Source organism: Mytilus galloprovincialis, chromosome 7, assembly GCF_965363235.1.
Source record: "Mytilus galloprovincialis chromosome 7, xbMytGall1.hap1.1, whole genome shotgun sequence".
Taxonomy (NCBI): domain Eukaryota; kingdom Metazoa; phylum Mollusca; class Bivalvia; order Mytilida; family Mytilidae; genus Mytilus; species Mytilus galloprovincialis.
The window spans coordinates 35,459,716-35,484,922 of record NC_134844.1 but is presented as its reverse complement, the minus strand read 5'-3'; the positions used below and the strand labels follow the sequence as shown (position 1 = coordinate 35,484,922).

Here is a 25,207-nt window from a genome sequence, read left to right as displayed (position 1 = left end):
ATTAATAGCTTATCGAAAAGACGGTTAAAATATTGCAAGAATAAGGCAATGCTACGTTGGGGAAGAGGACACTAGTCTTGATGTGCATAAAAGTTACAGATCGTGAATAATTCAATCAATTAACAATTTATTATTCTGGAATTTTTTAAGCTTATCATATTACTTATAGTTTTTGACCTTGTGTACTATCTTCTACTAATGACCATTTTGAAATAAGGCGAGCAAAATCACAATATTTTAAATCTAAGAAATTCGTTGTCACTTGCGAACCGGTGGAATCTTTGATATTTTTTTATAAGGAAAAGCGTTTCCCATGTCGGTCTCTAATGTTACACCATGAAGAATTGATGGATTTATAATTATATAAGTAATCATCATGTCATCATTGTATTCACGACATGTTTCCTTTATTTTTTGCAAATTGTAGGCGTTGTTTTGACAGTTTAATTACTTTTTAATGAAACATTGTTAATTTGTGGTTTTTAGTGTTATCTCTGCTTTCTGTTCCCAATTTGTTTGTTTTTTCATTATTATGTCAATTTTAACATTGTTAATTTGTGGTTTTTAGTGTTATCTCTGCTTTATGTTCCCAATTTGTTTGTTTTTTCACTATTATATCAATTTTAATCTAAAACTCTGAGTTTGGTCTGATTTTCCTTTTATCATAATAGTTTCCCGCATAACAGTCTGTTGTTTATTTCTAAACCTCAAGGGAGTTATACTGCTTATTATATTTGCTTGTGGGGACCTAGCGGAATCCTACATCTCTCCCTCATCCCTAATCAAATGGCAAAATGAAAAGCTCAAAAATCAAACGAACGGATAACAACTTGATACAGGCATTTCCTTATGTAGAAAAAGATATATTAAACCTGATTGTATAGCTATCTAAACCTCTCGCGTGCATGACATCCGCATGAAATCCCTTTATATTGATAACGATGTGTGACCAAAAACAAACAGACATAATAGGTAAAAAGTCAGAACAGGGGTACAACAGTCATCATTGTGTAATAATCTTTATCACTATAAAAACATACAAATGTGTAACAAAGAAACTCAAAATGGCAAATAGACAAAGCACATAAGCTAAATGAAAGACAAGAATACAAAAGTATCATAGCACAATAACAGAATGACGGGATGGAAAGGGCATTTTGTTTATCTAAAAGATACTTGTTGAAGATGCATGTTATTTTTACTGACAAAACTATACATTTAGGTTTGATGAACATATTGTGACTGTCGGCATTCTTATTTGAATCCAAAGTTAATTTGCTCCTTTTCTTATTGACTTGTTCTTGTAAACGTTTAAGGAAGACTTGCATAGGATCTCATTAAGAATTCAGAGATAAAAGCATTGTCCTTTAAATCTACGACCCTCTATATAACAGATGATGTCATCTATCGTTATCGGATCTATACCATTGAACTTGACATAGACATAGTAATCCATAGTAAGGATTTGGTAAGAATCAAACTTTAACACCAAATTTGATACTTCAGTTGTGCTTACTGCTTGCCATTCTGCTTTTTGTGAGAGTCATGTGAAACAGTCCTCAAATTTGATATTGGTCATAGTATTCCATGTCATTTTATATTTTTTCACTTGTGAGCTGCGTCTTACAGAAATCGACCTTAAGGAAACGCAAACACTCATGTACATTTATAAAACTTTGATTAGTTTGGAACATTCAACTACTAAATAAAAGATGAATTTTAATTTGTGTTGTAGGGTTCTTCTAACACAATTTTCAAATAGTAACAGACTTAGCATAAAGGATTTTTTCAACCCGAAATAAGTTAACAGATGTATTGATATTCATCTGCATACTGTCGATTTTGTATCCAACGCAGCACGTCTTTTTTTCATATAAAATAAATTCTATTTATGGAATTCATTCGTGAATATATTTATTTTCTAACCTTCCAATGTAAAGTAAGCCATGCATGCATCCATGTTTAGTTAGCTTCAAGTTGACATGTATTTATCAATGTTATAAAGAACACGTGTATTTGTTGTGACATTTGTCACATGACTAGATATACCTGTTTAAGGTATACTCTAAAGTAATAAGTATTTCACGAGCTAATATAAGCGGGAAGAATTGTAACGGTAAATCTGTGTGTAATTATGTGTCATTCGACGCTTGCATTTCGGACAGTTCAGTCTGGTCATTTTCTTCAATATTGCCGAACATACAGAAGAAAGTTTACTTCTACAAGACGACTCGTTACCTGATAAAAGCAGTGAATGGTGCAAACAGATCATCATCTGATAGGGACTTACATGACACGTTCTCTCTATTCAAGATGTACATGGACGGGAAAATGGATAGCCTTGAATCCAAGTTGGTACGTGAACAGGACGCGATGTCCAAGAAGATAAAAGAGGAAGTCTCTATCAAGTTCAAGCACGAAGGAAACCGAATTCAATTTAAGTTTAACGAAGAAATTGTGAATGATCTCAATAAGCTCTACAAGTCAATACCATCAACAGAGGCACAGAGTATTCGTGTTGTTCTGGATTTGCTGGATAAAGTTAAAGGCCGTAATAAGCTTATACGGATTGCTGATTCTTCACCGGCAGGATGGTCAACCGTCCGTGAGTATGAGGCCAATGATATTGCTTCTGACAGTGAAGATGAGAAGAAAATTCGCCAGGCGGAGAGTCGAGCTATGCGCACGATGAAAGACAAGACAAAAGGGCGTCCCGCTCCGTATTCCAACAAACCCAGATTGCCACCAGCAGAAACCTATGCTAATCCTACCTACAATCAACAGTTTCAGAGGCAGCCCTTTCGTAACAGCGCCGCACGACGTGAGCCGTGCCAGTGGGACCTGTGCTTCTTTGTAAGCAGTTCGGGCATTGGAGAAAAAATTGCCCCCTCAAATCTGGATCCGTTGGTGCCGGATCGTCTGGAGTTGCCAATCACAAGTAAATCTGCAGATGCACCCAGAAATGTAAATGATAAGTATAATTTTACTGATATAGATTGTTTTGAATGTGAATATGATTCACAGTATGAATTAGATAATTTCCTAACTCAAATTCATTATTTTGAAGAAATTAGTCATAATTTCATGTCATTTACGGGTGTTAAAGGAAGGTTAGCCAAGCATGTAAAATTTTGGGAAAGTATTGGAGCAAATTCCTTTGTTATTGACACAATAAGTAACGGTTATTCCATTTATTGACCCGCCGGTAAAAATGTTTCTTAAGAATAACAAATCGGCAGTGATGAACGAATCATTTGTCAATCAGACTGTTTCTGAGTTAGTTTCTACAGGTTGTGTTGTTGAAGTACCATTTCAACCTCATGTTGTCAATCCCTTAAGCGTAGCGATTCAAAAATCTGGCAAAAAACGGCTTATTCTTGACTTATCTGTTTTAAATAAATCAATCAAAAAAGACAAAATAAAATTTGAAGATTGAAAGATAGCAGTTCAGTATTTTCAGAGAGATTCGTACATGTATAAATTTGATTTAAGTTCTGGATATTTTCATTTGGACATTTGTCCGCAGCAACAAACCTTTTTAGGTTTCAGATGGAACAATAGATTTTATTGTTTTACAGTTTTAGTATTTGGTATATGTACGGGCCCATATATATTTACAAAATGTCTGAGACCTATGGTAAAATATTGGCGTGAAAACGGTATAGATGTTGTATTGTACCTTGATGATGGTTTTGGTATGTGTACAGATAAATCTAAGTGTATAGAAGATTCAAATTTTGTTAAGAAATCTTTAGAAGACGCCGGTTTTCTTATAAATGAAGGAAAGTCAATTTTTTCCCCTGTACAGTCATTAGAATGGCTTGGTATTGTTTGGAATGCTAGCGATTTTAGTCTCGTTATCCCAGACAGACGTGTAAATGATTTGCGTGTATCACTTGTATCAGTTATTGGAAGATTTCCTAATATAACTGCTAGGACATTAGCTCAGGTTGTAGGTAAAATTATTTCCATGGCTCCAGTCATTGGCAATGTAGCTAGAATTATGACAAAATTTTGTTATATGGCAATAGAGTGTAGAACAGAATGGGACAAATGGCTGTTATTTCCATGTCCGTACAAAGTCTTATCAGAACTGCATTTTTGGTTTAAAAACATAAATAGTTTAAACATTAAGTTGTTGGGTCATTACTCAAAGTCACATGTTGTAATTTACTCTGACGCCAGTGGTAAAGGGGCAGGTGCGTATTCAGTAGAACTTGACAAGAAGATTTTTCATGAAACGTGGGATTTTTCTGAAGCTCAAGAAAGTTCGACATGGAGGGAGTTGAAGGCTATAGAGCTAGCCTTGATATCTTTCAAAAATGTTTTTGAAGGCAAAACGCTGAAATGGTACACAGATAATCAGAACTGTGTTAAAATTGTAAAAGCTGGTAGTATGAATGAGAAACTACAAATTTTAGCTTTGTCGATATTTTCGGTCTGTATTCAAAAATGTATTTCCATTGACATTCAATGGATTCCTAGATCACAAAATTCACAAATTACATCAGCAGAATGGTTGATTACGAGGACTGGGGAGTATCAAATGAGTTTTTTCAATTTATGAATGATTTATGGGGTCCTTACACAATAGACAGGTTTGCTAATTCTCAGAATGCAAAAGTGTGTAGATACAATTCTCTGTTTTGGAACCCGTGTGCAATAGCTGTAGATGCTTTTACACAAGATTGGTCAAATGAGAATAATTGGTTGGTACCACCTGTTTATTCGGTTATTCGGTGTATCAAACACTTGATTTACTGTAAGGCTAAAGGAACCTTGATTGTTCCTAAATGGAAATCGGCAGCCTATTGGACTAAGCTTTTTGATAAAAACTTAGATTACCAGGTACATGTTACAGATGTAATTGAATTTATAGATACAGAAGGTATCTTTGTAAGAGGGTCGAACCCAAGTTCTATATTTGCTCAAGAACAATTCATAACACCAGTTTTGGCGGTTATGTTAGATGTTACTGGGTAGCGGTGACACGGTCATATAGAAAATAGTTGACATGGTCACGTGTATTAATGATTTTAATAATAATATATTGGTGGTGACAAGGTCAAGTATAGAAAAATTATAGTTGACAAGGTCAAATGTATGGGACAAGACTTCTGTTTTAATGTGAAGTATGGTCATGCTAATTTAAAAATATATATTATGTTTTGAGCTTATTAATGTTTATAATGTTAACACATTTTACAGACATTTTCAACGTTGGGATATGGCAATCATGGCTGTCCAGCGATATTCATCCTAGTATGCCTGATCATCTTGTACAGAAGCTTCCAGATTATGTTTTATCGTCGAGGGCGGACAGCACTAGAAAGAAGTACACATATGGATTCAACTCATGGTGTAAGTGGTCAAAATTACATTACTTTTCTTCATTACCAGCTTCTACTGTACATATTGCATTATACTTAGTTCATATATCAGAAACATTCAATTCTACAAGTAAAATAGATGAGGCTGTATATGCGATTTCTTGGGCACACAAGCTGGCCGGTTTTCCGAACCCTTGCAGTTCCGACTTGGTTACTTCTGTTCGTGAAGGGGCATACAGAAAAATTGGACACAAAATTAACAAAAAGGAGCCTATTACAGCTAACATTTTATCAAAAATTGTTCATTTATATGGTAAAAATTGTAATAATCTTAAAGATGTACGCATTGCATGCATGTGCTTATTAAGTTATGCAGGATTTTTACGATTCTCTGAATTAGCTAATTTGAAAAGATCTAATGTAACCTTTTTTCCTACTCATGTTAAGCTATTTTTAGAACAGAGCAAAACTGATGTTTATAGGGAAGGTCGTGATGTAGTTATTTCTAAAACTGGAAATAATACTTGTCCAGTGGCTATGTTAGAACATTATATGAAGTTAGCTAAAATATCAGAAAATTCTGACGAATTTATATTCAGGTCTTTAAGTTATTGTAGTAAAAGTGATACTTATAAGTTAAGGAAAAATTTACCACTTTCATACACTAGAGCTAGAGAAGTATTGTTGAATGCATTAGAAACCATCGGTTTAGATAAAAACCAGTTTGGTCTTCACAGTTTACGTTCAGGTGGAGCAACCGCTGCAGCAGCAGCAGGAGTTAAAGATCGTCTATTTAAAAAGCATGGGCGGTGGAAAAGCGAAAATGCTAAAGATGGTTATATAAAAGAAAGTATAGATAATAGATTGTCAGTACATGTATCTAAAAAATTGGGTATATAAGACTATTTTATAGATATAATTATTGCTGTAATATAACTAGTATCTGTTCCCTTTCTTTGTTTTCATTCGATGCTTAACTGTACTGTCCAGGCGAGCTGATATCCCAAATAGTGTTTGGTTTTTTATTTATAAATATTTTATGTTCGTTTGAGTTGACGAACAAGAACATAATTGTATATAATTACTGTTTATTGATATCATGATTACCTTATGTGCAGATTGATATTAATAGTTAAAACTAATAGTGATATTATAAGTTGGAGATCATCAAATGTTAGACATGCATGCATCTTTAGCTAAAACATCCCTTTGTATATGACATAAGTTTGTGTACCAAGGCGGAATAATGATGTTAAAGATGGAAATTACTGCTTGGTGATCATAATACGGTTTAGAAACAGAATTTCAAAAAACAAATTGTGATAATCCAACGACTCCAACATGAAAAATGTACAAGGTACTTAAAAATACTCCAATCGTTTCCATTTTTTATTGGCGGTTTTATACATCAGCAGTTGCAATTCTGGTTCTGTGTAATAACAATCAAATATTGGGTTCTAGATTGACTTTTTCTAGCATTTATAAATTTAATTGTGATTATTTTACTCATTTTGTTTCACTTGACTGGGTGAAGTTTAACCGATTCGCTCACAATAAACCAGTCCATTTATATATAGAAAGGTGTTTTAGGATAAACTCATCAATGAAGTGTCCAGTCATTGTTTTGTAAATTCCTTTAATGACACTGCTATGTGATTAGAAATCAGTTATAATTATAACGGCAATCATCCTTATCACACACATCTTCAAATAGACTGTCCTTATTCCAATTAAAACGTAAGCTCCGCCCGATCAGTTGAAATAACATTGGTAATAGTAATGTAAGTACCTAGCAAAATATATTGACATTAAATTATTTAAAGTAACATGACAATTCAAGGAGGAAAAAATTAGCAACAAAACTAAAAATATGAAAGTTTCAAGATCCTCCAAATTTCCCAAAAACATAAGCGAGCTTATTTAGGAAATAAAAATGTTTTAAACTGATACAAATATTATAAAATAATAAATGTCCATTGATACTAGCTAATCTTTTAGGAAATGGTCATCAGGGGAACAACTGGCGAATGAATTGGTACAGTCATTTTTGACTGAAAATGAGGAGTTAAACCAAATTCAATATCGCACAGAAATGAACAAAAGATGACAAGATTACATGTGGACAAGCGAGAGTAGTTTTTTAATGTTATTTTTGTCTGTTGTTTTGTCAATATGTCCTATCAGAGTGTCAATAGAGATCGTTGAATTTATTTTATTGGGTTGTGTTGAAATTGTCTTTTTTCGTGTTTTGCGTTTTGTTAAATGAACATGCTAAAAGCAAAGGTTTTGATGTATATTTTCCATTTTGTTTTACATTAATAGGCGATTGTTTCCTGGTGATATAGTATATATTGAATTGTTGATTGTGAATGAATACTTTTAATGGTTCGTATCAAAAACATGTTTTCCCAATTTCTGTGAACATTGAAAGAAGGATAACTCAATATAAACTAACAACTATATCCTCAGAACTTGTTTCATCTCGTTTTTTTTATACAAATTAAACACATATTAAACATTTTTAAATGCACCATGGTAGTTGTAATCATCGCAAATGTATACTCCTCTATAATATGAATTTAGTTTATTATAAAAAAAAATATGTAAAGTCCTGATGGTATTCTATATACAATAAGTCTATTCAACTTTGCACTCTAAGCAATATGATAAAGACTCTAGACTTTTATTTATCAGAATGCATCCACAGAGTTCAATGAGAATTATGGGTTGTTTTCATTTTAAAACACTTGGTTTATACCACTGATGGTGACCTATTATATAGTTTCTAATTACGTAATTATTAAATCGAAATGTGTTCTTCCCTAGTTTAGTGTAACAAGATAAAGCGTTGTACAGGAAGATTATTACCTTATTATGGAAGAGCCGGACTGAAATTTGAATAAATAAAAATTGAAAAAAAAATAACTGTTCAAATTTGACTCATTAAAAGTTAGATCAAGATAAAAAAAATTAAAAAAACCAAGAATGTGTCCCCAGTACACGGATGCCCCATCCACACTATCATTTAAAATGTTCAGTGGACCGTGAAATTTTTTTGGTATTGAAATTAGAAAGATCACATCATAGGGGACATGTATACCAAGTTTCAAGTTGATTGGACTTCAACTTCATCAAAAACTACCTCGACCAAAAACTTTAACCTGAAGCGGGACGAACGGACGAACGGACAAACAGAAAAAAACCAGATTACAACTATTAAAACTTTATATCATATTTGAGTTGCTGATGTCACAGGAACGTTTCCTTTATAACATTGAATATTATGTCTTCAATCTAGAGAATGCAGAATTCATTAATAAAGCGAAAAGAAAAACTCAAAGCAAGTCAAATGTATTTGAATGTTTCATTATATGAATGGTAATGTGAGTTTATTATGATAGGCATGACGGATATAATAAGCTATATAAGTTTAATTGTTTAATCCATTGAAGTTTAGAAGAAAAAGAAAAAAATAGAAACATTTTCGTGGAAATGATTATCAAATTGAAAAAAGACCAATGTAATTCCGCAATTCTACAAAAAGTACAGAGATAACATTATAAACCACAAATTAACATATTTCATTGAAAATTATATAAAACTGTCAAAACAACGTCTACAATTTCCATACAAGTTAAAATTAAATATTAAAAGAAACATGTCGTGCATATGATTTACAATGATTACTCATATAATTATAAATCAATCTTTTCGTCATTTTGTAACCTTGAAAATATACCACTTATTCTTAAGTAACGATGGATTTGTTAAATTTGAAATATTGATTTCAAAATGGATAATTTCAGTTAATAAAACAATTCAATAATTGTCAGATTGTTTTGGAATAATGAATTTGAATATTCTGTTGGTATCTTTCGCCTCACTTTGAGAAATTCATTAAATTGTTGAAGAGATGAGTAACGCAATGTCTTTTACTTTTTACGCCCCATTTATGGGCATTATGTTTTCTGGTATGTTCGTCCGTCTGTCCGTCCGTCTGTTCGTCCGTTCGTCCATGAAAGTAAAAAAGAAGACAAATAACAACACTATACTTCAAAAGTAATAATGGTAGAGACCAATGCCAATCAAATCCAAGACTGACCATATATGGCACAGAAGGATCACGAGTTCAAGTGTTACACTAAATCGTTCCTGACTTAAAAGAAATTTTATTTCATAAGGTTTATTCTATTGTTGTTTTTTTGTGTCTTTTTTTAACTTCAACCAGAATATAATGGGTTTCTGTTAATAGAGTATGACCTATTTAAGCGTGTATTTGGTTTTCATGTTACATTTGTTATTCTCGTGGTGTTTTGTCTGATGATTGGTCTGTTTCTGTGTGTGTTGCGTTTCGATGTTGTGTCGTTGTTCTCCTCTTATATTTAATGCGTTTCGCTCGGTTTTGGTTTGTTACCCCGATTTTGTTTTTTGTCCATGGATTTATGAGTTTTGAACAGCGGTATACTACTGTTGCCTTTATCTATTTATTTCGTTGGATACTGTGATAATCCTGTTCTATTTGTATTGTTCATAGGAACATGATGAAAAAGTGTTGATGTAAATTTAGCACTTAGCTTTTCAAAAATAGCCAATCAATTCCTTGTGATATAGTCTTTTTAATAGGACGTGTAGCAAATGTTTAAAATTCTTTGTTATTTGTTAAAAAAGGCAATAAAAATATTTTTAAGAAGGGTACTCTGTCAGATGCGTCCATCGTACATTGTATATGAAATCTAAAACATACAAAAGATTTACTTGAGTCAACAAGTACCGATATATTATACCTTTTTAACACTCATTCTATTAACGAGTGAAGTTTCTTTTAATTGATCAGGATTTTTTTTTTTGATTTTTTATAGTTGAAGCGGACTATTAAATATATTGATGATTTCAGTCGACAGCATACATTTATGTTTGATTTGATATTCCAATATCGTTTATTTATTTTTTATGACTATGTGCTCTCATATTAGACCTTTTGTTGTACTAAATCCTATAATTTATTTTCTCTTATTTATGCATAATATTTCATTTGCGAATGTATTTTATATATACAGTCATTTACGCTCGTATTGTTTTATTGAGTAAACAGATTATATTTTTACAAAAAGAGAATAAGAGAATGGAATTTATAAATTTTGTTTTCTTTTTTTACTGTTATTTTTCTTCTTCCTATGCTACTATTAAGTATCCTATAAAACAACTATCCACTAGATCATGTTACAGTTAAAGTTCTAACATTATACTTACATGTGTAAATGATAAGCAAAAAAACATATAGTTCATGATAAGAAAATCCTTAGTTTTTCGAAAAATTCAAAGTTTTGTAAACAGGAAATGTATAAAAATGACACTATAATTGATATTCATGTCAACACCGAAGTGATGACTACTGGGCTGGTGATACCCTCGGGAACGAAACGTCCACCTGCAGTGGCGGTCTAAAAAGTTATCAAAGTTATTAAAGCAGAGCAATTCGAACATCTCACAAAAATTCATAAAAAAGAGGATCGAAAATTTATACTCATTATAATAAAATTGCCGAAAATCAAAACATGAACCGATAAATATTTGGGGAGTTGTACAAACGAAAAGAACATTAAAAGAATACTAGCAGACGAAACCTAATGTCTGAGAAAATTTAAACGTCATTTTCTGAATAATTTCTTAATTATTCAGAAATTTTAAAGTTGTTAATGAATATTGGGCTAGTTATACATTTCAACAGTAGTCATGGGAATAATTCTTGAATTTTATTCGACTGTCATACAAGCAGAGGTTAAACTAGCTATAACACAAGATTCAATCCATCATTTTCTACATAATAAATGCCTGTACCAAGTAAGGCATATAACAGTTATTGTCCATCGTTTGATTTGTTTGAGCTTTTAAGTTTTCCATTTGATTCTACTTTTTTCATATAGATTCCTTTAATTTGATTAAAATAAATGTAAAAGAAAAACTATCATTAAACACAAATTGTCCCTCCTAGAATTAAGAGACACTTTAAAATTAATTCACAATTAAAGTTGTTAAAAAATGATGCATCAATGTATTTTGAAAGTTTAATTGAACAAGTACATTACCAATTAAAAAAGGAATTAAACAAATTGGATTCGGAGATGGGAAGAAAAATGGAAGGACGACGACAGACTGCGCAACTCCAAAAACAAACAAAAAAGAACAAACAACATTTTACAGTTTGGTGTATAAACATATGAAGATTAAGCAGCATGACATTACATAACAATCATTAGTGAAATTTTCCTGCAGTGTTATTAGTTACTTCAACACTATTGACACTGATTGTGTATTTCGTTGTTAACAATTGTACAGTGACAGAAGCATTCAGTATTCTACTTTTAACATTAAATGTACAAATTTACTGCCCGCAATGCATATTTTGACAATACATGTTTTTTCAGTGAAGCACGAGAGGCCAAATTATTAGAAAAATGCAACACTGATTTGGTAGAGTCATCAATAAAGAAAACACTAAATTTGAGAAAGAAATTGATAAAAACAATGAGTTACCATTAAATTTTCAAGTGACATACATATGTTATACTAAAAAAATCTTCGGTTAGTTTATACACTACCTTAATTTGTAAATATTAACTTAGTGTGACAAAATTTTATATGACTGTTCATAATAAGCTAATAAACACTTATAGAAAAAACATATTTTAAAATATTTTACGTAATTATAAAACAGAATACAACTTTTGTAAAATTATAATAGCGAGTGACTGTTGGTGGTACTTTCCCCCAAAGCGTTTGATTAATTGACCCTTTCAGGAATATCTTATCCGCCCCTTTACTCTCTGTAAAAAATAAATGATGAAGGTATGTCTTATCCCAGGCATAGATTACCTTAGCCGTATGTTGGCACAACTTTTTGGGAAATTTGGATCTTCAATGCTCTTCAACTTTGTACTTATTTGGCTTTATAAACATTTTGATATGAGCGTCACAGATGAGTCTTATGTAGACGAAACGCGCGTCTGGCGTATATACTAAATGTAGTCCTGGTATCTATGGTTAGTTTATTTACAACCACTGGGTCGATGCCACTGCTGGTGGAGATTTATTTCCCCGAGGGTATCACAAGCCCAGTAGGCAGCACTTTTTGTGCTGACATGAACTGTCATTGATATGGTTATATTTATAAATTTACTGTTTACAAATTTTTTTTAATTTTTTAAATACTAAGGCTTTTCTACCTCAGGCATAGATTACCTTAGCTGTATTTGGCAAAACTTTTAGGAATTTTGGTCCTCAATGCTCTTCCACTTCGTACTTCATTTGGCCTTTTTAACTTTTTTGGATTCGAGCGTCACTGATGAGTCTTTTGTAGATGAAACGCGCGTCTGGCGTATATACTAAATTTAGTCCTTGTATCTATGATGAGTTTATGTACTAAATTATAATCCTGGTACTTTTAAGAACTATTATGAAATTGATATACACATTATTTTCACAATAAATTCATACATTTTCAGCAAAATTCCAATAGCCGTAACATTGCCTGTGAGTAAACAGCTGGAACTTATATTTGATTGATATTACTGTAAAATGTTGTTTCCAAGAATTTTGTAGAATATAGATTTAGCATTGTGTATGTCATTTAAAAAATTGTTTCAAATATTCAATCAGCTATATCATAGCAGTTTACAAAATACCAATTATTACTAATATAAGAATATTTCGATAGTTCTTCACTTCAAATGAAACAGTCATTTCAATTTGATAAATTTATTTATATTTAAATGTGTGAAAAATTCTAACAATCAGACTTTTCATTTGAATGAAATAAATGTATCAACAAAACTTTCAGCTTGTTGTGATCCTTTTAAACTACATGTATCCAGTATATCTTAGTTTCCCCTTACAGAGCAAAATATCCGTCTTTTTTCACAATCCATGCATCTGCTACCTTATAACTGGGTTATCTCCTTTTCCTTTTTTATTATTGGTTAATTTGATGATCAACAATTGATGAATATTCATTAGCTTCCGTTGTTTTCGAAAAATTATAGAATGTTGATAAATATCATGCATACCTTCATCATTTATTTTTTTGAAGAGATTGAAGGAAAGAATTTGATTTACCTGAAGAATTACGCTAACAGTTTGAGTGATAATCCACTAACTACAATTGTACAGAATAACTGTTCTACATATACTTGCAACATTTTAAAATATACTTGGGATATAATGAATGAGAAAAGAATATATTGGCTTATCAGTGACTGTTATATGAATTTTTGTCACACTAAGACATATTTACATTAAAGTAAGTGTATGAAATAAAAGGAGATTTTTCACTGTATAATTGCTAACAACGAGATTCATAATCACAAGTGGTCAAGGTACTGATTACACTACAGGAGTACCTGATTTCACTCCTGAATCTTATGTAATGTACATACTGCCAAATCGTCATATGTTTATGCATCATACTGTGAATAATTTTTTTTTATTTGCGCAGTCTGTCATTGTCCTTTTGATTTCATTCCCGATCAAAACCCAACTTGTTATGTAGCGTTATAATTGGTTATGTACATTATGAGCTTCACTAAACTTTTAAGTTCAGTTCAGTAACGAATATAATTTCAAAACGATTCATAATAAAATTATTATTCTAAAGTATTTCTCTATTAGGAGGAGCATTTTGTGTTCTTCTTCACAATTTTTTAACCAATTTTAAAATCAAAATGAATTATTTCCATTACTATTGGTGAACATTATAACTAGCCCAGTATTCATTACCAGTCGGCGAATTAAGAAATTATTCAGAAAATAAGGCTTCAATTTTCTCAGACAAGATTGACCTTTTAACAAAAGTTTTGGTTGCTAATATTCTGTTAATGTCCCTTACCTTTCGGTTGTACAGCTCCACAAGTATCGATAATTCTCCTGTTTATCCTGTTTGGTTTGACGGCTTTCTTTTTAATGGTGATAAATGTTAGCTAATTTGTTTTTGTATTTTTGTCAGATATTCTTATTTGTCTGGTTTAATCCATTTAGTGCAGTTGCATGATTACCTGGCTTATCCCTAATTTTCTCATTACTCGATCACCTATAGTTGGAAATGTCATATGTGAACAATCTATAAAATCCTTGTTCCTTTTTCGTATATTTTCATATCTTTAAACGACAAAAAGATAATCCTTTCCCGACAATTTTTATTATATGGCTTACATGTATATCTCGAAAACAAAGACATTTTTTCTGCCATTTTAATTCTGTAATTTATACAATGTCACTGTTAAATAGTCTTTTAGAAAGTTTGTAATTTTGGAACTGAGTAGCGAACATGCTAACTTCAGAAAAAACGAACACAGCAGATGTATAAAGCGTTATTTTCTTTTGTGTAAAACAATTCGTCCGTTCTCGGTGTAAAACTTGCATCCGCTTCTTCTAGTGTCAAACAGTTATCCGCTCTCGATGTCACATATTTATTCGCACTTGATGTCAACCATTTATACGCTTTCGGTATCAAAAGTGTATCTGCTTTCGGTGTCACACATGTATCCGTTGTCTGTTTCAAACATGTATGCCCTTGTTGTCAAACATTTATCCGTTAGCAGTGTCAAACATTTATCCGTTCACAGTGTCAACTTTTTATCAGTTGTCGTTGTCAAACATAAATCTGTTCTCGGTTTCAAACCAGTAGTGAGTTCCCGCTCTCTATGTCAAACAATTTTCAGCTCGCTGTGTCAAACAGTTATCCGCTCTCGACTTTAAAATTATACGCTCTCGGTTTCAAACATGAACCAGCTTCTGGTGTCAATCATTATTATCAGATAATTCAAGATTTATGTACGCTTTAAAATGGAATTAATTTGACAAAAAGAATATAGTAGGAAAACAATGCAAGTGTTTTGTATATAGTGGAAAAAATCAAATATTTATTACCATGGAAAATTAGTCCTTCGTAACATTAGCTAGCGATCATTGACCAAATAAATAACAAATGGAAGTGTCGAAATTTCAGAACTCATTACAAGACAGGCCAACCATATCAATCCTTTTTTCGTATCACTTACTCATAACAAACACGATAACAAAAAATAGTATTGCTTCATCCCGGAAAATTGAAACCCATCAACTTGAATGAATACGAGGAATACGGAAATAATTTGGGATAATTGCAGGATCTGTTTTCTTTAAATTATATCATTCCTTGTAAAACGAATATGAATACTTCATTTCTCATAAAACTAAAATGCATAGTTATAGAGAACATAAATAAATATAACTATAAGGCCTTGTTTTCAAAATTCCAATAGGGAACATACTTTATATAATCGTATCAATAACTATAAGGTACAAATATTGCATGCACACACAGAGGCTTTGTGTGTATGATAAAACAAAAACAGCTCCTATGAAACAAAGAAAGACAAGATAATAATTTACGTTGATATTTTCATTGACAACGGAACATGAGCTATAAGATTCAAGCGATAATATCTCATATCACTCTTCTGTGTTGAGAAAGTAAATTATTAGTCATTAAGATTAAAGGACAATTTCATAAAATAGCGATAAATGATAAATACTATATTGTCCCTTTATTGATATTTTGAAATTTCACTCTGTAAACATACTATGTACATGTATTTCGCAAAGACACGACAACTAATTACAATTTTGCGTGATTAAATTTCATACGAAAAATCCATCAGTTGTAAAAAGTAACAAAACAACAAAAGCATCACTGATTCTGCAATATTATTCTGAGTAATAATTGCAAGCTAAGAGAAAATGCAAATTTTATTATTTTTTCTAATAATCAATTTCTCAATTACAAATGGATATGATTCATACAAGTTGCACACAATCGAAAAAAAGTTAGACACCAACACGGAAACATTGAATAGGTATTTTGATATATTACAAAAAATACTAAAAGACTTCCAAAAGGTATGTATACGTTTATATTTTGATCATTGTATAATGTATGTTGATAGTGTGTATCCGGTGAAAACCATGTTTAAATAATATAACTACATTAACCCAGTACATTAAGTTGGCCCGGTAGTATTTCCTGGCCCATAAGGGATAATGATAGCCTTTTTAGAATTTTCACCACTTTCTAACACTGCAAAATTTTTACATACACAGTTAACCGACGTACTTTCATTTTACTTTTTAGAAATGAATTTGAACGTGTATCATGACCGTTTAAGTCCACTAGTGATTTTAAGTATCTTATCATGCAGTGAATACACAAAAAAACTCTCAAAAATTTATTTTCTTGTGTTTGTAAAATTATTTCATATTTTTCTACACCTGATTCATCCCTCAGTTTGGGAAAGTGCGTTAAATTGATACTATATTTTTTGTCCAATCACAATGTTCAGATACATTGACTTCGGTAGGGTACACTAAAGAGCAACCTAAATTTTGGAATGCAAATACTACCGAACAGTGCCACCTTATCGATTTCACTACCATGACTACAGGGTACTGTAGTGTAGTATGCGGATAAGAGGTGGAACGGACAAGAAATATTCATGAAGTAAAACAAGATCAGACAGTAAATATAAAAAAAGAAGATGTGATGTGATTGCTACTGAGACAACTCTACACGATAGACCAATAGACACAGAAATTTACAACTATAGGTCATTGATTGAACAGCCTTCAACCACAGGCCTTAACCCCAAAGTTATCTATAAAAGGCCCCCAAGTGACAAATGTAAAAAAAAATCAACGAGTAAACAAACAGCCTTATTTAGTTTGTTTATTTAAAAAGAAGTCGATTGATTGAATACTCACAGGGGTGCTTAATTACATTAGTTTAATCACAAAAAAGGTCGGACAAAGTACTTTTACTAAATATTACTTTATTACACATTATGCGACACTTTAGGATAACCAAGGAGTATTCGATTCGGATTCAGATGACACACAAAGGTGGCCTAAAATTATTATTGAAACATATACTTTATGTACCAAGTTTGATAGCATGTTAAGTTCCGAAACAACATTTTGACATATGAAGTATAATTTACTCATCATGAAATGTTATCAACCTGGATTTGCTTGATAATTGTGCCGCTAAAAAATCGAAACTCTTCAATCAATCTGTTAAAGTACTTCATAGTTTGACTATCACTTGGAAATTGATTATTACATAACGTCATAGATTCGATCTAATACTGATTTATACCAAAGGTTTCACAATGTCAACACATAACATTGGTGACAAAGAAAATATGATCTCATCTGAATCTTAACTAGTGTCCAGTCGTGTAACATATTTTATGGCATAAAGGTTAAAAATAAATCAGTCTGAGAGTTCATGTATTTTGTTTGGATTTAAAAAATAATATAGTGATAAAGGGAAGTTCTATGGGCCGCCTAACATAAAACTAACACCAAAAAAAATATTCAATGTTACTAAGGAGATAAGAGAATTTAAAGTACATCACAAATAGTAAGTGGAAAAGTCTACAATTGGTGTATATGATTTTGGCAGCTTTAGTCAGCTAGGATGCACAAAGTAGAGATTGGATTTTGGTCATTTATCTCATTCCAGGTAACCCGTATGTTTAAGTTTTGCAAGAGGTTGCAGCAGGAAAAAAATCTCGACAGAGTACACAGTATACTAATCATATATCTGGATATGCAAACGACGGAAATTTGAATACGTTTTCTCACACAAAAGATACAAAAGATGACAAGTCCCTATACTGGGAGGTTGATCTTGGTCATTATTTCAAGATTAGAAAGGTTGAAATATTTGTAAGGAAAGATTGCTGCGGTAAGTTGATAGTTTACATTTATAAATATAAAAAAAAGATGTGGTATGAATGCCAATGTCTGAAATTTTACAAAGTCTACTGTAAGGTATGCTCATATGGATATTACTACTTGTATATATTACGTATACGTAACAGCCGAAATTTATGACTGTGTATTGGCACATTTTCAACACAAAAAGCTTAAACGGAACTTTTTTTTTATTAATTTTAATCAGCGGACTTCTATACATACTTTATATATATATGAGTGGCTACCTTCATATTTCGACTACAATTTTACTGTATTCTGGGCTATTCATTTAGTTATTTTAGTAACTGTTGTTGGAAAAAAGAAATACAATCTTGTGAGTGTATATTGCATTTGTAATTTTCGCAAACACGACTTTGCAGACACCCTACAGCTCTACGAATGCACTCAATACTTATATATTGATTTATTTGTAAGGACATGGGGATACACTGAATGATTTTACATGTTGTTTAAAGGTGTTAGGTCAGACTGCAAGGCTTCCACACACGTTTAAAGGCATCGTTTAGCTCTAGTATTTGCATCATGAAACCATCAAGCATTGACACATACTAAATATGGGAAAATCTAGCAAAGTTATCCAACTTAGATAATGAGCCAAAGGTCAATGTCTTATAATACAATGAAGCATAACATAACAAAATTTCCAAACTAGCTAGAATTGCATAACATAGTTTATTTCTAAATGCCATTGTTGATGGCAACAATGCTTAATTAATATTTCGAAATTAGATAATTCGAAATTAGATAAATAAATTGTCAAATTATTTTCTTCAAAGTGAAACTGCCGATGGAGTAAACATATTAAACTTATTGAACAAATATTAACGTGTTTCTTGACACGTTTTGTAAATTACTTATATTATATTGACACCCTTTAATATGTTTTTTCAAGAAAAGCAAAATCTCAAAAAACATATGGAAAATTTCCATGCGGTGTACGCGATAGTTTGATTTAGTTTAGTTAGTCTTTAAATCTCTATGTTTATCGGTAATTTATACTTCTGTACACAATTAGGTGCATGGATATTTATATTTCAGGTCACGTTATCCGTCAGTTAGATATAACTGCAGGGCCATCACATAATCAAATGACGAGGTGTAATTTTTACAAAGGACCAGCCAGGACAGGAGACCACCTGGTCTTTGAATGCAGTCCGATAATAAATGGCCGTTACGTCAGGATACAGAAAATGGTTTATACATCAAACTTAGCTTTACTCGAGGTGAAGGTCATGGCTGTAGTAGACAAAACGGTTGGATAAGCAGACAAGTTTTTTTTTTAATGCATTTGCATGATTTGAAGCATATTGAAAAATATTTTCATTAAATACATCATGTTATTTTATTGCAAAATTAAACATTTGAATATAATCTTTACAAAAAATTTGTTTATTTCGACAAGCCTTACGCATGTTACGGTAGAGACTGTATTGTCTGAATTGTCTGAAGTGTCTGACTTTTTCCCAAAAAAAATAAACAAACTACTTGACGTGGCATCTGGTTTCAAATGTTTCTGTTGTTTTCCTCTTATAGTTGATGTTTTTCCCTCAGTTTTAGTTCGTAACCCGGTTTTTTTTTCCCTGTCGATCCATTTATGACATTCGAACAGTGGTATACTACTTTTGCCTATATCTATAACTAAAAGAAAAAGAGCTGAAGACTTCTTCTGGAGAACATGTAGGCAATGATGTTACAGTCAATTTTTCATCAACAAGATATCATTGTAATAATACTTTTTAAAACCCATCAATATACATCATGTTCATATTTCATCCTACCTCTGACAAGGAATAACTTTGGTTAAACGTGAACACGTGGTTACTGTGAATATCTGATATTGGTCCGTTAGAATTTTTTTTACTTAGATACACGGTCAGTGGACGCAATTTATTATAAATGCACTTTTGGTAGTAAAACTGAGATGCTTCAATTAACATACATTGTAAACATACATAGTTTTATGTAAAAACAAGAAAAAATGTCTTGGGGACATTAGCGTTCTTACTGAAAATTAATTGACAATTTGTGAAATGTTGTTTTGAAACTGAAAAATAGTAAAGTTAAGTTAATATCATTTGATTAAGAGGTAGCGACTGAGGGATCTTGTAAACTAATATCCTGGCCTGACTAGAATTTAGCGTGAACAAACTTGCGCATTGCAGGACACAAATTAATATCGTGCACAAAAATACAGCCTTGTGGAAAAAACAATTGTAACACAATATGCGAGTCCCGCAAAAGGTGGTATGAATATTCAGTCTGAAATCTGCATTTAGGGTACATAAGGAGTATATTTCTTGGGGCTTCGGAAGTAGCTATATAGATAGACACTGCTGAAGACTAAGATTGAATGTGACTTGTTTATTACTATAAAAGAGAAGAGAACGATACCTAAAGGAGATTCAAACTTCTATGCCAAAAATAGACTGACAATGGCATGGTAACAAACAAAGGTACACAAAACACAACATAGAAAATATACACTGAACATTCTAACCCAACCAAAACTAGGGTTGATACCAGGTGCTCTAGAAGGGAAGGCATATCATACTCCATAACAAATGTATAATACGTATATAAAAGTACCTAATTCAAGCTGCTTTTTTACTCAAGTTTACATCTGCAGGACTAGACTTCATAATTTTCAGTTTAAATTCAGCGGCGCTTGAGTTTACATTTAAACTTTTTTTAAGAGTTTATATTTTCATCTATAAACTTAGATTTTAGCTCTTTGTATCAACAGCCTAGTATTCCAATATATTTTATATAACATTAGCGCTTGATTGCAAATCTACAGAGCTGCTGTAATTTGAGTTAGATACATTATTTTCTCTAGAAACAGTTCCAGTCTCGTGTTATTGGTATTTTACCTTTATATGTTCATATCAATTAAGAGCTACTGGAGAATATAATGTATCAAATTAAATTCTAAATCGATCTACATATAGAAACTAAATAAAAAGTAAAACAACAAAATACTTAACTCCAAGAAAAATTCAAAACAGAAAGTCCCTTAAAATTTGGCAAATTCAAAAGTTTAAACACATCAAACATGCAAGTTAAACAGTCGGAATGGAAGACAACTGTCATATTCCTGACTAGGTACAGTCATTTATTTATTCAGAAAATGATGGATTAATTAAACCTGGTTTGAAAATGAGTTTGATCTCTCACTTGTATGACAATTGCATAAAATACCATTATATTGACAACAAGGTGTGAACAAAGCAAACATACGTAATATGTAAAAATCTAAACAATAGGGGTACAACATTGTATTACCATTTCAATCAATATATAAAGAAACAAATATGTAAGCAAAGAAAAAAGGGTATATTGACAAAGTACATACGCAAAATTGAAACATTGAAATATCTTGTCAATATTATTTGAAGCTTTGTCAGTAGGAACAGCAACATATTAATTGCAAAGAGATGATATAAATTTAACCTTTTCTATGTCTCTGACTTTGGTTGGTCATTCACACAATTTCTTAACTGATAAATTCGACGACTTTTCTGTGACCTAATTGTTTTGACACATTTATTATTCTATGTTCTTATGTTGTACTGTTACACAATGTCCAAAGATAGGGGAGGATTGGCATCCCGCTAATTTATTTTAACTCCACCACACTCTGTATGTATGTGCCTGTCCCTAAGTCAGGAGCCTGTAATTCAATGGTTGTCGTTACATGATGTTTTTTTCGTTCATTTTTTGTATATAAAGTAGGCTGTTGTAGCTGACTATGCGGTATGGGCTTTGCTCATTGTTTAATGCCATACGGTGATCTATAGTTGTTCATATCTGTGTAATTTTGTCACTTGTGGAGAGGTGTTTCATTGGCAATTATACCACATCTTTTTTTTTTCAATTTTTACCTGATGTAAGATACAATCAAAAAAATGTCGATATATAGAAAGAAAGCTTTAAACATTGAACATAATGGTTGATTATCAAGGGGTGCGCGTTTCCCATCATGATTTCCTCGATAGAGGGTTGATGCGCACGAGAAAGCTGTTAAGCCAAGAGTTTCAAGTGGTGAATTTTAACCATCCCTTCGAAATTCTTACGTACAACATCACGAGTTGGATGATCGTTACAGTATATGTGTTTAAAACGAATATGTTCCAATCATCATAACTGCCATTCCTTGCTTTTTTCCACTGAAAGTGTCCTATCGAATTAAACGTATTACTTTCATGAGCAACACAACGGGTATCACATGTGAAGCATTATCTGCTTACCCTTCCTGAGCACCTGCGATCACCCTTAGTTTTGGTAAAGGTTGTGTTGCACAGTCTTTAGTTTTCTCTGTTGTTTTTTTTTTTTGGAATATTTTAATATGTGTTTGTCTCTTGGTCTTTTTCTTTTTTCTGACATAGCGTTTCCGTTATATTTTTGACTTTTGAGTTTGAAATTCCCTTTTGGTATATTGAGTCTTTTAAGATATTTTACCTTAAATGAAACAACATAAAACCTGGAACATCCTGAATTGTACAATTTTGTAGTGAAACACGATTGTTTGGACGTCAACCGCTACTAAAAAAGAACTAGTTAGGGAAAATCTAAATAACTATATTATCACTCTTCAACTTTGTACTTGTTTGGCTTTATGAATATTTTGACATGAGCGTCACTGATGTTTCTTATGTAGACGAAACGCGCGTCTGTCGTACTAAATTATAATCCTGGTACCTTTGATAACTATTATCATGGTTATGGAAGGTCCTAAATTTCATTTGAAATCATGGTACTCAAATTCTATGAATATATTTCTTTATTCGAAAATTGCTCGAGGTGTGTTTTAACATCTAGAGGATTAGGAAGATGGGATGGGCATCAACATTCTACCTTGTAATAGTTAATGACAGTTTCTCCATAAAAGTCGATAAGATTGCCGTCTTTCCCTTCCGGAGCACCCGAGATCACTCCCAGTTTTTTATGGGGATCGTGTTGTTCAGTTTTTAGTTTCTTATGTTGTTTCTTGTGTACTATTATTTGTCTGATTGTCTTTTTCATTCAAAGCCATGACATTGTCATTTGAGTTCACCATCAAAATTTAATATAGGTTTCTAGATACTTTTTCCTTGATTCTACAAATTCATCGAAAGGGTTTACAGCTATATATTTGATATATATCTTGTCTGAGTTAGCATTTTAGCGCTGATATTATATCACAGAGCACGTATGCTAGACCTTCAATGCTAATATGTCGACTTCCGATCTAATGCAATTGCTAGAAGTTTTTTTACTGGACTTTACGATGTTTTTATATACATTAACTCATCATAGATTCCAGGATTGAAATTTAATATTTGCGACAGACGTCCGTTTCATCTACAAAAGACTTATCAGTGACGCTCGAACTAAATAAGTTAAAAAAGCAAAATAAAGTATTAAGTTGAAGAGCACTGCTGACCAAAAAGTCATAAAAGTTTTGCCAGATACATCTAAGGTTATCTATATCTGAAGTAGAAAAAAAGCCTTATTATTTAAAAACATTTGCTGCATATTAATAAAAGGACATGTTAACTAATATGCAGTTTTAATTATAACCTTCATTGTTATGGCTCATTTTTTACAAAAAGGAAATTAGACATTACAAATAGTAAATTTATAGTATTTCATATACACAGAATAATTTAAAGAAAATGTTTTAAACTGGTATTGTATTTTATTTTGCAAGTGATAAATTGGCCATTTGCTGTTCAAAATGTACTATAGCAATTAACAATATTTTGTTAAATAAAACAGAGCATAGCATGTAACAATGAACGTGACTTCATGCGTCAGCACATGTTAACATAAAGGGGAAAGGGGATGGTTGAGATCTCACAATACAGACTTAGAATAAGAATAAGAATACTTGATATTCCAATCAATGGATCTTGATGGGCAGCATGACATGTATACACACAACACAGTACATTATGAGTTGTAACAGAAAAAAAATACATTAAAATGGAAATGTTAAAAGATGTTATTATAATAGAGCTATATAGCTACATGTGTATTTCTTCATTAAATATAGAAATATGTAATTCCAAGCAGGACCAGTACAATTATCATTGTTATTACATATATTTATTTACATTGCCTCTAACATCTAGACATTTAATAGTATGATTCCATTTATATATATGTTTTTTAGACAGAGATATTTTCATTTGTATTTAACAAAACAAATTTGACCTCATTTAAACAAGTTTAACCCCGTCGCATTTTTTACGCCAGTCTTATTTCAGGAGCATCTGGCCTTTGTTAGGGTTGTATGTTTTTTTTTTTTTTATTATAGTTCATTTGAATGTAAAGTGGAGTTTAGTGTGACGTCCATTTTCATTGAACTAGTACACCTTTTGTTTAGGGGCCAGGTGACGCCCGCCTCAGTTGAGGGATTTTTTCGCTATGTTTAAGATCCATTCGTAGCCTGCGACCGTTTACTGCACTTTGGTCGGATTATTGTCTCCTTGACACGTTCCCCATTTCCATTCTCGATTTTATGAAAACTTAAATATAAAGAAAATTGAAATGGCATATTTTCTTCTGGAATTCACAATATAAAAACAAAATTTAAATAGAAATGAAATGTAAAAAGAATTTAAAAGGTTTTATTTGTTTAACATTTTGGAAAGTTCTTTAATTCTAATCAGGGCCTGGCTTAGTTCTTGTTTTAAACGGTTTTGTGCTGCTAGATGACAGCACTTTCTCGCACATCGTTGTGCCTTTTCTATCTCGCCCTTTCGATAGTGCAAGTCCGTTTTCACTAATAAGTATGAAGTCTTTTCAACAGCAGGAAGTTTTCCAAAACTTTTAAAGTCAACAATACATTCTTCAGCCTCTTTTATATCAATCATCTTTTGATGCCTTGTCTCAAAATTTTCACCGCAATGTAAATTAAGTCTAGCTATCATGGACAGCGCAAAACATTTCCCATGACTTGGTTTGCCACGATATTTCTCATCAAGTTCAAAGAACTCTAAAGATTTCCTAGCCATACCCATCGCTTAGTCAAAATAGTGATATCCTATAGATTAAAGTGGACATGCATTGCATTCTTTCATCTT

The 25,207-nt window shown here is 31.9% G+C and overlaps 2 protein-coding genes and 1 long non-coding RNA gene across 3 annotated transcripts; all 3 read left to right on the top strand.

Annotated features, from left to right (window-relative positions):
• The first annotated feature begins 3,200 nt into the window (after positions 1-3,200).
• LOC143082871 (integrase/recombinase xerD homolog) lies at positions 3,201-6,329 on the top strand. The gene has a single exon (XM_076258840.1). It carries the CDS (start codon positions 5,181-5,183, stop codon positions 6,228-6,230), a length of 1,050 nt encoding a protein of 349 aa, XP_076114955.1. The 5' UTR covers positions 3,201-5,180; the 3' UTR covers positions 6,231-6,329.
• Positions 3,635-4,567, top strand: LOC143084191 (uncharacterized). The gene has a single exon (XM_076260602.1). It carries the CDS (start codon positions 3,635-3,637, stop codon positions 4,565-4,567), a length of 933 nt encoding a protein of 310 aa, XP_076116717.1.
• Positions 6,330-16,053: 9,724 nt separating the features above from the next.
• LOC143081655 (uncharacterized) lies at positions 16,054-19,474 on the top strand. Its single transcript, XR_012980008.1, has 3 exons — positions 16,054-16,262; positions 17,884-18,108; positions 19,179-19,474. It is a non-coding gene; the product is annotated as an uncharacterized LOC143081655 (long non-coding RNA).
• Positions 19,475-25,207: the final 5,733 nt, after the last annotated feature.